The 12705-nt window shown below is 49.5% G+C and overlaps 8 protein-coding genes across 8 annotated transcripts, besides 14 other annotated features; all 8 read left to right on the forward strand.

The window, feature by feature from the left end:
* Positions 1-919, forward strand: Tc00.1047053503887.10 (hypothetical protein, conserved; the record flags this gene model as incomplete). The annotated part of the gene is made up of 1 exon (XM_802194.1): positions 1-919. A coding segment is annotated over one exon (919 nt), but the record flags the coding sequence as incomplete, so codon positions are not given.
* Positions 1-7662: a sequence feature (heterozygous, Esmeraldo-like haplotype).
* Positions 1304-1350: a sequence feature (T-rich).
* Tc00.1047053503887.20 (uncharacterized protein) lies at positions 1462-1899 on the forward strand (the record flags this gene model as incomplete). Its single annotated transcript, XM_802195.1, has 1 exon — positions 1462-1899. One exon carries the CDS (start codon positions 1462-1464, stop codon positions 1897-1899), a length of 438 nt encoding a protein of 145 aa, XP_807288.1.
* Positions 2072-3343, forward strand: Tc00.1047053503887.30 (hypothetical protein, conserved; the record flags this gene model as incomplete). The annotated part of the gene is made up of 1 exon (XM_802196.1): positions 2072-3343. The coding sequence occupies one exon, from the start codon at positions 2072-2074 to the stop codon at positions 3341-3343; it is 1272 nt and encodes a 423-aa protein (XP_807289.1).
* Positions 2184-2219: a microsatellite.
* Positions 3529-3571: a sequence feature (AT_rich).
* Tc00.1047053503887.40 (hypothetical protein, conserved) lies at positions 3732-4094 on the forward strand (the record flags this gene model as incomplete). Its single annotated transcript, XM_802197.1, has 1 exon — positions 3732-4094. One exon carries the CDS (start codon positions 3732-3734, stop codon positions 4092-4094), a length of 363 nt encoding a protein of 120 aa, XP_807290.1.
* Positions 4150-4183: a microsatellite.
* Positions 4297-4359: a microsatellite.
* Positions 4484-4508: a microsatellite.
* Positions 4681-4702: a microsatellite.
* Positions 4707-4779: a sequence feature (T-rich).
* On the forward strand, positions 4950-7289 carry Tc00.1047053503887.50 (hypothetical protein, conserved; the record flags this gene model as incomplete). Its single annotated transcript, XM_802198.1, has 1 exon — positions 4950-7289. The coding sequence occupies one exon, from the start codon at positions 4950-4952 to the stop codon at positions 7287-7289; it is 2340 nt and encodes a 779-aa protein (XP_807291.1).
* Positions 7663-7710: a sequence feature (areas merged during assembly that could not be assigned to a particular haplotype. This can correspond to areas where the two haplotypes were merged or to regions with more than two copies in the genome that were merged during assembly.).
* Positions 7711-12705: a sequence feature (heterozygous, Esmeraldo-like haplotype).
* Positions 8411-8496: a sequence feature (T-rich).
* On the forward strand, positions 8741-9607 carry Tc00.1047053503887.60 (glycerolphosphate mutase, putative; the record flags this gene model as incomplete). Its single annotated transcript, XM_802199.1, has 1 exon — positions 8741-9607. One exon carries the CDS (start codon positions 8741-8743, stop codon positions 9605-9607), a length of 867 nt encoding a protein of 288 aa, XP_807292.1.
* Tc00.1047053503887.70 (phosphoglycerate mutase, putative) lies at positions 10596-11594 on the forward strand (the record flags this gene model as incomplete). Its single annotated transcript, XM_802200.1, has 1 exon — positions 10596-11594. The coding sequence occupies one exon, from the start codon at positions 10596-10598 to the stop codon at positions 11592-11594; it is 999 nt and encodes a 332-aa protein (XP_807293.1).
* Positions 11710-11803: a sequence feature (T-rich).
* Positions 12071-12100: a microsatellite.
* On the forward strand, positions 12153-12705 carry Tc00.1047053503887.79 (hypothetical protein, conserved; the record flags this gene model as incomplete). The annotated part of the gene is made up of 1 exon (XM_802201.1): positions 12153-12705. A coding segment is annotated over one exon (553 nt), but the record flags the coding sequence as incomplete, so codon positions are not given.

Raw genomic sequence — 12705 nt, forward strand, 5'->3', positions numbered from 1 at the left:
AGCTGTATATGCCGCCTTTCTGGTAGCATGTCGCCGTAGAGAGTTGGAATCTTCGAGTCGACAGGATGTGGAGGTCAATGAAGCGAAACTTGTGCAGCTATTCTGCAAGGCGGATCCCGTCAGTGCACTGCATGACGAAGTGATGCGCTTGTTGAACCAAAAGACGGAGTCCACTTCGCTTTTGACACATAACACAGTGGCAGAGGCCGTGATGTGGCGGGCGATGCACGCGGACTCCCATGAAGACTTTGTTGTTGCACTTCGAGAGGCTCTTGAGGCGTGTGTCTCATTTTGGTTGGCCGAGCCACATGCCGAACTGGACGCCATTTCTGATGTTTCTGGCATCCTGCGGCGCAACATCCTTCCTTACTTACAGGAGAAAAATGAGACTTTGGGTGATATAGAGTTGATTGAGGCACACTTCTGGATAAAGTTTGCGGAGGTTCGGTCGACGGCAGACGAACACGCACGGAGTACCGCACAACTTGACGTTGCACTTGGTGGAGGCGATCGGACGCTTGTCTTCCAGTTGGCTCAGGATGAGTCTGCACTGTTGCGGGAGCTTCATGCGTTAACGCAAGAAGCGCTTTCACACGGGGGCGCGTTGGTGCGTCGATCTCGCTCCTGCGTCACCGCCGTCACGTGGATTGTGCAGGTATTTGCAGAGGAAGTGGCGCTTTCTGTGCGCCTTGCCACGCCGGGGGCCAGCGTAATGATAGAGCAACTGAGGAAGGTCTTTGCACTCGTCGAGCAGCTGGATGGACTGGGCTACATTGACCCGAACCTTATTCCGCGGCAGAGCGCGAGGGAGTTGTTTGATGCAGTGCGAGCGGCACGTGTAGCCTGCGGTCAGAAGTCGCACGACCTGCTGGTGAGCGAGGCGAAAAAAACGGCAGCGGCTCGGCAGTTGCCCCTTTAGTGATTAAAACGGCTCGTTAGGGGTGGAATAATAGGACATGTCAGTGGTGGCGCATCTTTTGTTTTTAAGGGGTCTCTTCTCTTCGTTAGTGAGTGGGACGCACACACACATATGCCCCCTGTACGCACAAGAACTTGGTGGAAGAGAGGGAGAGAGAGCAGGAGGACACGACACGAGGATGACACTTGCGTCTTGATTTTTTCCTGTTCCCAGAAGAAATTCATTTAAACCACGACCAAAAAACCACCACCACCAACAAAAATTGGTAGAAGAAAGCAAAAGAAAAAATGAATATTTTCTTTTTCTGGAGCTTTGCCTTCTATTTGTTGGACGGATACCGCCTAATATTTTTTGCTTATGCCTCCGTCATTTTCCCCTTGGCACTTTTTGCTTTTTTTTTCCCGTTTTCTCTGCTTTTTTTTTTTTTTTTTGGTTGGATGCGTGGTAGGGGGTGTGGCGGGGAACTGCGGCTTCCTGCAAGCGCAGGATTGCCAGTCAGTTGCTCCCGTTTTTATCTTCGTCGCAGCGAGTGGAAGCGGTGAATGATGGAAGTTGCGCCGGGGGGCAGAAGGGAACCGCCCACTTACAGATTTTTTTATGCCGATTCCCCCGAGCCCGCGGATGCACGAGGGCCTTTTAGGGAATCTCAGAGACAGCTGACATCGGCTGCGCTTCGCGAGGCAGTAGAAGTGCAGCTGGAGACCCTTGAGGCAATTGACAGGACCGAGCAAATCATGAACACGGCGGAAGATATTGGTAGGGAGGCCAGACAGCAGCTTGCGCAGGACAAGGAGATTATTGAGGTTATTGACACTGCGTTAGAGACAAACGAGCCAATTTTGCACCGAGTGAGACGTGATCTGCGCTGGTTTCGATTGCAGCTACAGAAGGACAGATTGTTCATATGCTTATTCGGCATCGTAGCTTTATTGTCCGTGGCCGCCGTGATTGTTGTCGTTGCATTCAAGCGGCGGCGCTAGCAGTACGGTTGTTGGCACTGGCTTATTGATACATTAACCCCCCCCAAAAAAAACCATATTATTCTCTTGGCGTTTTTACTGCTGGCGGTTGTTTTTCCTTTTGATGTCGTTTCCCATGACTGCTTTGAATGCTTATTTGTGTGTTTCTTCTCACCTTCAAAAAGAAATATATATGCATATTTGTTGTTTTCTCCCGTGTGTTGGTTTTTCCCTTTTTTTTTTCCCCCATCTCTCTACCTGCAAGTTTTTATTTCTGCTGCAGTTCTTCTTGTCTATTGGCCGAATTTTTTTTTTTTCTTTTAATTTTTTTTTTTTGTTTTGCTTGCTGACTGCGAAGCCCTTTTTTCTTGCCGTGCGTGCGCCACGTCAACAAAAGTCGATGTCCGAGGAGGAATTTGCGGAGGTGTTTGGTTTCCTGTTGAACAATCGCGAGGATGTGCGGAAGATGGCGGTGAAGGGCATTGCACAGCAGAGCAAAGACAACTCCGCCCTTTTTGCCTTTCTCGCCTCACCGACGCATGGGCCACGCTCATTTGATGCACTTCTACAGTTTTTTCACGCCGGTGGCTTTCAGCTTCTGGGCGACATTTTGACGATTCTTATCAACTGCTCCGTGGACAGCCGCTGTGCGGAGATGCTTGTCTCTCGCCGAGTTGTGCGCAAGGCAATGCGGTTGCTTGAAGGCATTGAAGCCTCTGACCATGCCAATTCGCTAAAGAGGAGCCTGGAGGAGATGACGCTTATGCTTCTCAGCAACTTAACGGCAAGCCACATCATCGCAGTAGACGATCTGCTACAGATCGAAGACGAAAACCTCCGCGGGTTTTACCTTGGGAAACTGCATGTGTATTACAACCGCTTTTTCAGCAATGGGGTGAAAGAAGAGGGAGAGGACGATGTCGACGACGGAGGTGGCGAAGGGAAAGAATTGGGAAAAACGGGAGCAGAAAAGCTGCCTGCACGGGATCTACAGAAGTGGATTTTGCAGATTTTGCTCAACCTGACTCGCTCCAGTGAAGGCCAGATGCTCCTCACGGAGGACGGGGATTGGGACAGGACGCTGACGGAATGCCTTGGCTCATCTAATATGCGGCATCGTCTTTTGGCGGCGCAGTGTTACCGCAACTGCAGCCTTCAGAGTGAACACCACGCGGCAATCTTGAGGGGAAACTCTCTACGGGTCTGTGTAGAGCGACTGTGCGACGGTGGGGAACAGGTGCCGGGTGTGGAGATGATGTTGGCAGAGATCGTGGCGGAGATGATGCGGTCGGAGGCGGGGATGCAGTACCTTGAGGAGGTGAATGCGAAGAGGCATCTGCAGGCAGCAGTGGCGGGGAAAAAGGTAGACGATGGGACTGCGGAGTTCATTGAGCGACATGTGTTGCCGTTCCTCGACGATGTTGTCGATGCCTACGTGGTGCATGGAGGTGACACCGTCGATTAAGCAGAGAAAATGAATCCATGAATAACTGGGAGCATGTTGAATTGATGCGTGTCCCACTGCATAAGCGGAGGCCCACACCACCGAGCGGAGAGACGGCAGCTGTGGGTCATGCAATGAGCGGGAGTCAAAGGAATTGAAAGTAAAGAAAAGAAGAAAAAACAAACGAGAAAGGAAGTTTCCTTAAGTATATATATATATGTATTATTATTGCTTTTTTTTTTTTTTTTTCTCATGCATGCATGCTGTGAGTGGCTAGGCTGCGCAGATAGCAAAAAAGAAGACAACAAAAAAATTAGCATTTTTGGGTCACTGAGACACACAAGTACACGCGTACGCAGACGTATTCAAGTGAACAAGAGGAATAAAAAACAAGTGGGATCAAAAGAAGATGTTTCGCCGCATCATTGCCTCTGCGGGTGTGTATCCGAGAGCGATGGGTGCTCGCACGTACTTCTACGCGTCCCCGGGCGAATCTGGAATCAGCGCTGAGACGATGAAAGGCCTGCTGAAGGCGACTCTTTGCTTCATTGTGCTTGAGGCGTTTGTTATCAACCGTGCTGTGTTTCAAGGCCTTAGCACGAAGCACCAATACGTTGAGGATTTCACGGACCTCTGGGAGGATGACGGAACTGTCATGGAGGGCGAGGAGGCGGTTGCGAACCTCCGCATCCAACGCGAACGTATTATGCCGTTTATGAACGACATTAAGGAGAAGCTGGACGCCGCCGGTGTTGAGACGGATGCACAGTAGCAGTGAACATTACAATAGCATCGTTCATTGGCTCGCATAGTTTCTTTACTCCCTCTTTTTTTTTTTTTTTTGTTTTATTTTTGCTTTTTATTGGTATTTTTGTAAGGATTCTAGTGTTGCATATATATATATATGCATGGTGAGTAGGGGAGGGAATCAGAGAAATAGGGAGGGATGAGAGAGATGAATGGAGAGTACGCGCAAAAACAAAAACCAAAAAAAAAAAAAAAAAAAAAAAAAAAAAAAAAGAAAAAAAAAAAAAAAATGATGATGGGAGGTCAATTACGTATGAATGCTTCTTTCATTATATATTATGTTTATATGGGTGTATTGCGTGGGGCATGGGATGGGCGAGGGTATTTCCACACGGGAGAAAAAAAAGGAGGATGTTTCTTTTTCTTTTTTTTTTTTTTTGTGTGTGGGTGATTGTTTTTTACATCTTGTTATTGTTTTGCCGCAGGAACTCCCCCAACACTTTCTATCTCATTTTGCATGCGCCACTATTTGTGTCTGCTCGCAACCCTTAGAGACAGGAGGAAGAATCCGCGGACGCGGCTCATCACGACGATAGGAAGAGTGTTTTGGGCATCATCATCATCATCATCATCGCAGTTCTTTTTTTTCTTTTCCTTCTTTTGTTTTTGTTTCCTCCGCCTTCTCTCCATTTTTTTTTTTTTTTTTTTTTGGAGGGAAGGTGGGGTCCGCTTTGCTTACCAACAACACCGTTGCCAGCATCTCTTGTTGTTGTTGCCTGTTCTTTTTCTCTCTCCCTTTTTTTTTTTTTTTCTGACGCCACAGCCGGTAGGTGCAGCGTAGGGGATAAAAAAAGTATTGGCACGGGGGGCGGTGGGCGACATGAGCTGCATCTTTTCGGAGCTTCGACGCTCGGAGCGGCTGCTCCCTGTGGAGGACAACGCGTCTTTCCAGCGCATCTCCTCATGGCGACCGCTATTTGTTGACCCGCAGGAGCACCCGGCCCTGTACGAACATGTGGCGTTCTTCCGGAGTGATGCGGAGCAGAACTCCAAATGGATGCACACCGTGCGATCTGCCCGCGTATCTACACGACAGGTTCCTTTCATCACATTAACGGGGCCTGATTCCTCTGCAAAGGCACCAGTGACAGCAGGAAAAGCGCCAACTATCGTTCATGAAAACCATGACTCAGAGGACAAGCTGCCAACGCATTTTTTTCAACAGCACGTGGCTGCATTGGCACCATACGAATGCTTTATGTGCCCCACACTTCTTTTCAGCCCGTTTCGACCCTTGTTTACGAAGCGGATGGTGCCCATTGCGTTGAAGCTATCTCTTCCTGTGCAAGAGGTCTTTCTTTTTCTCTCTATGATGTTTGTTTATTTGGACGTGGTCATTGCAGTGAGTGTGCCGAAGCCATTGTGCTTTCAGGAACTGACTGATTTGCTGGAGCAGCGGCGTGTGCAACTTGTTGAATCATCTGTAAATAGCGCTGGCGATCCACACCGAAGGGCCTTTACGACAGTGTTGAACGCAGTGATAGAGTTGTGGAAGGAACAACGCGAGGCGACTGTGTCGGCACTTTTTCCCTTGGGGACTCTTGCTACCTCTGTGTGTCTGCGTGACATTGATGACAAGGCTTACCGCGCATTCGTACCTTCTGCTTCGCGTGACACAAAGCGGGAGGACCATCCGTTCCAACTTCCACCGTCGGCTGCTGACGCACTTGTTTCCCACTTTGTTCCCACGTGGGAGCGCATTTTGGAGGCAATGTCTCGCGATGTGTCGGTTCTGGCCACGCTACATGACTATCTTGTGCGCCAGGGAGCTGGCATGACGCGTATGCGTCAACCCGTAATGGGCAATTCTTTTGCATCAATCCATGCCCTTCCACACAATAAAGAGGAACTGGCGGATTTTGTTTGCCGCCTTGGTTCCTCACTGTGGACCTCCTCGAATATGGCGAAGAGCATTGTGCTTTCTAAACCCCAGCTGCAATCTGTTAGCAAAATCTTCCAAAAGGAGTTTTTTGCGACGTTACTGCGTCTGCGTCACCGAGGCGTGCAGGAGTTACGTGTGCGGCGTGTGACCCTTGGGGATCTTGCACTGACGGTTATTCAGGACGACGGGCGGGAGGCCGAGGTGGGGCGTCCTGCGGGATTTCTCGTGGGGCGCACGGCGATGGGTGACAACAAACCAGATAGCGACAGCGGCTCCAAGGGTGGGGATGGCAATAAGAAGAGTAACCTGCCATTGTGGCTTGTAGCGGAGGGCGGTGTGGATGTTGTGCAGACGTTTTTGGAACATCTTATCCGGGACACGCGTGCCACGACGTTCCTTCCGGTAACGCTGCCGTGCCGCAATGGTGATGGGCGTGGCTCGAATGTTGCAGGCGTTTCTAAAGAGGACGAGAAGGGAACACCAACGGTGGAGGAGCAACAATTTGTTTTGCTGACGCGTATGGAAGAGGGAGTTCTGCATCGTATTTTTCAAAGTCATCCGAATGCTCTTCAGCTTACGGGGTGCGGCATTCGGCAAATGCTGGTGCGCAGGGCGGATGGTCAGCCCTTTTTGCAACGAGTTTGCGGTGCCGTTGTGGCGTGGGACATCTGGGAATGTTATGATTCAGAACAGGCGTCGAAGTTGCGGCGGCCCCGCCGGGTCATCACCGCCGATGCTCCGTTTCCTTTACCAGAGGGCATCGCGCCGTCCCGCCTGAATATGAGGGCAGTGCGGGGAATGGTGCAGCACTACTGGAAAGCCCTTATTCTTGAGCAAGGGCGGGCGGCGGGCTCGAAGCGTTCGGAGGTGACGAGCACAACACTCTTTCCTATTGACAGGGCTGTTGCATTCTACGTTTTGCGGCATCATCCGCAGTATTACGTACGTGTGCGAGGCTGCGGTATTGTCGATGTCTGTGTACAGCGGCAAATGCGCTCTGCTAGCAGCGGGAGACCTTTTCATTTTTTGGACTCTGAAGCGACGGGAGAAGAGAGCCAGGCCGTGACGGATGACACATGTGAATATGTTCCTACGCTTGCCGTAACACATCCTTGTGGCACGTCTACTGTTCTTTCGTACGAGGACTGCTACAGTCCGGTCACGAATCGACTGAACCGACCACAACTGCTTGAAAACGACGCTGGTGGCACGAGTGATCTGGCGTGCCTTCCAACACCTCCGTTGAGAAAACGAAGCTTTTCAATGATGAGGGAATGATGTGCCCCACAAATTACTTTTTCCGGTGGCTGCGAGGGCTATTTGTGGAATGACGGTCTTGAATGGGGGAGGTGACACGAAAGCGCGCTCAATCTGCATGCAGTAATGGGAAGAATTAATTGAGGAGGAATAAACGCCTGAAAAACGTCTGATCAAACGCAGGTGGGGAACGGAAAGAGAATACAAAAAATACGGCTTGACTGGCAGTATAAACACATTATCAATTCGATTGTTTTTATTTATTTTTCAGCAAAAGAAGGAAGGGTTGTACTATTTGTTATTGAAATCTTGAGGCTTTGCCTCTCGCTGATCGACGACAACGGCCATGGAGTAAAGTGAAGAAAAAGAAGGGAAGAAAAAAAAAAAAAAAGGGGCTAAGTGGGGGAGGAGTATATTTTTGTTGGTTTTATTTGTGTCATTGCGGCAGCTCCTTACTAATGTCACGGTACGCAATGGCGTCACCGGGAGAAGCAGAATGAAGGAAATGATGAAATTTTTTTTTTTTTTTTGGGAGGAGGGGGAGAAGACCAATGCAGCCGGTTTTAGCGACCTTCTATGCGGCTGCACCATTGAATGGAAATAAGAAGGAAGGGAATAACTTTTCTGTGCAATGAGGTTTCCGCGGCTGCACGTGGCCATGAAAAATTCTTTAGAATGCCGGAGTGAAGTGAACTCCTCGGGGTTCGGTCAACTGCGGCATTTTTCTCATGGAAATGTGAATTCATTGTTGTAGAGATCATGACTGGCGGGGTTTTTATGATTTATCACCATGGCCACCACTGCGGCGAATACTCTTCCCGTGTTCTCCTTGAGCTTGCCGCCCGTTTATATGGATTGCGAGTCACAATTGGCTGGTGGTGGTGGTCCCTGGAGAAGTTGTGGATGGAAGTTTCTAAAATGGCACACGGCCCAGAGGCGGAGTTTGTTGCGTGCAGACCCCACAATTGGGGGTTTTGACACATCTTTGCTGCCGCGTATTGGGACCAGGCATTTGACTTTCCGCTCCGCCTCCTGTTGCTATTCTCCTGGTGGTGCGGAGCGTAGTCTTTGTGTGGGCGACGGTCATATTGTTGGCTGCTTCTTTGTTTGATGGTGTCCTTGCCTTCCACCAACATCTCCTGTTTTTTTTTTTTTTTTTCACCCCATTTGCATTTGTGTTGCTGTTTTTGCTTCTTTATGTGTTTTTCCTTTTTTCCTTTTTTTTCTTGTGATTTGGTCGCGTCCCTGTCACCTCTCAGTGATGGGGGCTTGCGTGTCTCGGAAACACACCACCTCACGGGATCATATCAGCAAAAGTAACGGCTAACACAACAACAACAGCAGCAACAGCAGCGGGAGGAACAAATTTGTAGAGGAACCCACCGGGTGGGTTAGGGTGGATTGTTTGTGCATAAAATAGAAAAGAAAGGAAAAAAAAGAAGGCGGAGAGGCGGAGTCGTCACTGCGTTTGGATGCGTAGGCAGACGCGGCTCTTTTCTCGCTTAGCAGTTGAGATACCCAACAGTCACTGGCTTCCCCGTCGACTTCTCCTCGTTAGGCATGGCGAGTCCGAGGCGAATGTAGACCGCAGCCAGTACAGCAGAATACCTGACTGGAAGATCCCACTGACCGAACGGGGTCGCGCGCAGGCGTTAGACTGCGGTCGTCGACTTCGTAATATCATCAAGAATGAGAAACTTTATATTTATTACTCACCGTACGTGCGTACACAGCAGACTCTGGCGGAGGTGCGGAAGAGTTTAGAGGAGTCACAGGTGCAGGGTGAGCGCGAGGACGAGAGGCTGCGCGAGCAGGAGATTGGCAACTTTCAGCCCTTGGACAAAATGGACCGAACGTGGGACGAGCGCAGCAATTTTGGCCGTTCGTACTACCGATTCCCTGACGGTGAGAGTAGCGTCGATGTCGGGGATCGCGTATCAACTTTCTTTGATTCTCTCTTCCGCGAGCGTCTGGAACTCTACTCGCTTTCCGCGGGAGACCCTGAGGACGAGGATGGACCACTCAACGTGCCGGGGGAGGATGACCAAAATGTTCTGATCATTTCGCACGGGCTTCTTATTCGTCTCTTCATTGCCCGTTGGTTCCGCGTGCCGTTGGAGGCATTTGAAACAATGCGTAATCCTCCAAATTGTTCCATTGTGGTGCTGGAGCGCCAAGAATCGGCTCGTATGGTTATGACGGACATCAGCAAAAAGCTCTTTGGAAGCGATCCGCTGCTGGAAATGATGAAATTTGATGGGAAGGACAGCACCAAGCGGTACCGCCATATGTTTTTTTCGGATCACTCGGGCTCATTCACTCCCGCGGAGGGTGTGTGATGCAAATGTGTGGGGCATGGGAGAAGACACTCTTATATATATGTATGTTCTTATTATCATTATCATTATCATTCGTGGGATCTTTGCTTTAATTTCTTTAGAAACTTCTGGAGAGAGTGAGCCCCTGGATGAGACTCCGTGGGTGATAGCGCGTCTTGTTTGACTACCCTGTTTCCTTGCATGTAACCTGATTTGTTTTCCGGGGAGAGCGCGTTGGAAGTCAATGGGCGCCGTTTTTTCCCCTTTTTAATCTTGTCATCCCATCCACCCCTTTGCTGCGACTGCTCTTTGCGCCGGGGGAATTTTAGCAGTTTCGAAACCCCCTTAAAGAGACATTCACATTGTGAGTTCCCAACGAGCCCTATTGTCGCAGGTTGAGCCACGAGCGAATTTGTTTGCAGGTGTTGGATAGACGTCATCCGAGTTGGAGTACGGAGCTTGCGGGACCAAACTTTGATCTCCCATCGTTGTATCTTTCCTCTTGTGGGAAGAAGATAGAAAGGGCCTCAGCTGGGTACATATCTCCTCTTTTCTTTTTTTTTTTGTCGTCCTCTTTTTTTGGTGCATGCAGTTAATATATATTGCCGTGAAATGGGAAAATTATTTATCTTCCGCTTTTTTTTTTTTTTTTGCACTTTTTCCCTGTGCCTGTCACTCATTCTCCCTTTCTCTCTGTGCTTGTTTGTTTTTCCCTTCATTTCTTTTGGGGGGATTCTGCATCTTGCATGCCTTACGGCCGTTGCCACTTGTTTATTTTCTTTTCCTTATTTATATGTGTGTTCTTTTTTTGTCCTCTTATATTTTTCTTTTTGTTTCCATGAGGGTTTGCGTCCCGACTGTTGTTGGCTTCAGGGTGTGTGTGTGGGTGGGTGGGGGGACAAACTTCGGTGGGTCTTTGCAGGGGGCCTGCGGTTCTGGGTGTTTTTATTTATTTTAGGGGTGTGTGTCCGGGGTGACTGTTAGTGCACACCACGAGGCCAAAGCAATAATGATCCGAAGAACGTTACGGCGGTTTGTGAAGAAGAGCAATCTTTCAAACCTAGGCACTCCGCTTGCGTCGAAGGACTCGGAACATTTGGCGGGAGTGTCATCAACACCGTCGACGTCACTTCCTGAGGGGGCGGAGAAACCGGCGGTGTTGACACACACGGAGGGCGGAGGAAAGATGTCCATCACGATACGCAGTGACGGTTTTCGTCGGTCGTCGAAGATCCCAACAGCCATCGCGGAACCGGTCAAGCGCATTATTTTTGTGCGTAGCGGCAAGAGCCTTGCCGATTTAGATATTAATACATATGTCACAACGCCCGATTGGCGTATTTCCATTGTACCAGAGGGAGAAGAGGAGAGCTATCAGGCCGGGAGGCATGTGGCAGAGATGGTAGGAGACGAGCCTGTTTATTTTTATTTTTCACCCTATTTACGTAGTAGGCAGAGTTTTAGACACGTTTTGCGTGGGTACGACGACTACAGAAGTGAACAGAAGATGGATGGTGATTCTATCATTGGTGTGCGAGAGGACGTGCGGTTGCGGGATGTTGACATTGGTCGTTACAGATCAAAGGAAGAGCTGCTGCACCACCTGCGTGAACGGGAAGTGTACGGTAGGTTTTACTACCGTTTTCCATACGGTGAGAGTGGTGCCGACGTGTGCGATCGCGTTACGAGTTTTCTTGACGCCTTTCAGCGCGAGCGACTGGATTTCCCGATGGACACAAATGTGGTTATTGTGACACATGGGCAAACGATACGCATGTTTGTCAAGCGTTGGTTCCATCTGACAGTTGAGACATATCATTTAATGGAATCCCCACCAACCGGGTCTGTTAGCACACTGACACGCCTGCACCACCGCAGTTGCTTCCGTCTTGACGGCAGGTGTGTTGAATGGATGAATCTCCCGCTTTCACTCAATGAGTACAACGGGTACAAGTACCGCAACAAGCAGCTTCTGGGTTCGATGAGTACTGGAGCACCATTTATGTGAAAGGGGATGTGAGACAAATCGTTTTTTTTTTTTTTTGTGCGTGTGTTTTATTGATTTCTCCCTTGCCATTTTTTAATATATTGTTATGTGTGTGTGTATCTCTACGGATTCCTTGTTTTTTTTTTTTTTTTTTTTGCTTCCTCTCTTTTTTCTTTTTTTTTTTTTTTTGTTTCCCTCGTGCAAATTTTTTTTTTTTCCTTTTTTTTTTTATGTGTGTGGCTGAGCCGCCACGCGTGTTGGATGTATCGGGCCGCCCGGCCCGCTCGCATCCTCCTCCTTGCCACCAGCAAAAACAGAAGTGGGGACAAGAAAGGTGGGGAAGGGGCGGAGGGAAGTGCTTCTACACGTTATTGACAGCCATGCCCATGGACATGAGTGTACTCACTTATTTCTTGTCGTTGTTGTTTTTTTGAGCCGTTTTTTTTTCCGCAACAAATTAAGTTTTTTCTTTATGTGTCCTCAACCACCGTGCCACCTTTTTTTTTTTTTTTTTCTTTTTTTCTTTTCCTCTCCGTATTTAGCGTCACATTTGTACGGGAGTTAGGAGTTTTGTGAGTCATGGTTCTCTGTGTCGTGTGCGGGAGGGAGAATGCCCGCTACCGCTGCCGAAACTGTCGCGCCGCCTACTGCTGCTCGGCTTGCCACAAGACCCACCGCGACCCTGAAAGGCCCAACCACTGTGAGAGCATCCAGCCGCCATCGAATGAAACTGGGGGAAAGAACGAAGTGGAGGAATCCACCGATAGAACGGACGCGAAGGAATTTCAGACTCTTGGCAGCAAAAATGGGAACACGGCTTTGGAGGGCCACGACGCGCGCTTGAAGCGAGGACGTGAGGGTGAGACGAATTTTATTGAGGGCGAGAGGGACGAGGATGGCGAGCTTGTTGTTCTCGGCGAGGCGCACCTGTCGGAGTTGGCGCATGATACAAACATCCGCAAAAAACTGCTCAGCAGCGAGCTGCAGCAGCTTCTGCGGGTTATTGACGCAAGCCGATCTCGGATTGACGCGCTAGAGGCAGCCATGGCGAATACACCGGAGTTTAAGGAATTCTGCGACGAAGTTTTGGGCGTTGTGAGCGCCGCAGAGAGAGGCCTGAGACCGGGTATGA

This window comes from Trypanosoma cruzi, genomic scaffold (assembly GCF_000209065.1).
Source record: "Trypanosoma cruzi strain CL Brener 1047053516747 genomic scaffold, whole genome shotgun sequence".
Taxonomy (NCBI): Eukaryota; Euglenozoa; class Kinetoplastea; order Trypanosomatida; family Trypanosomatidae; genus Trypanosoma; species Trypanosoma cruzi.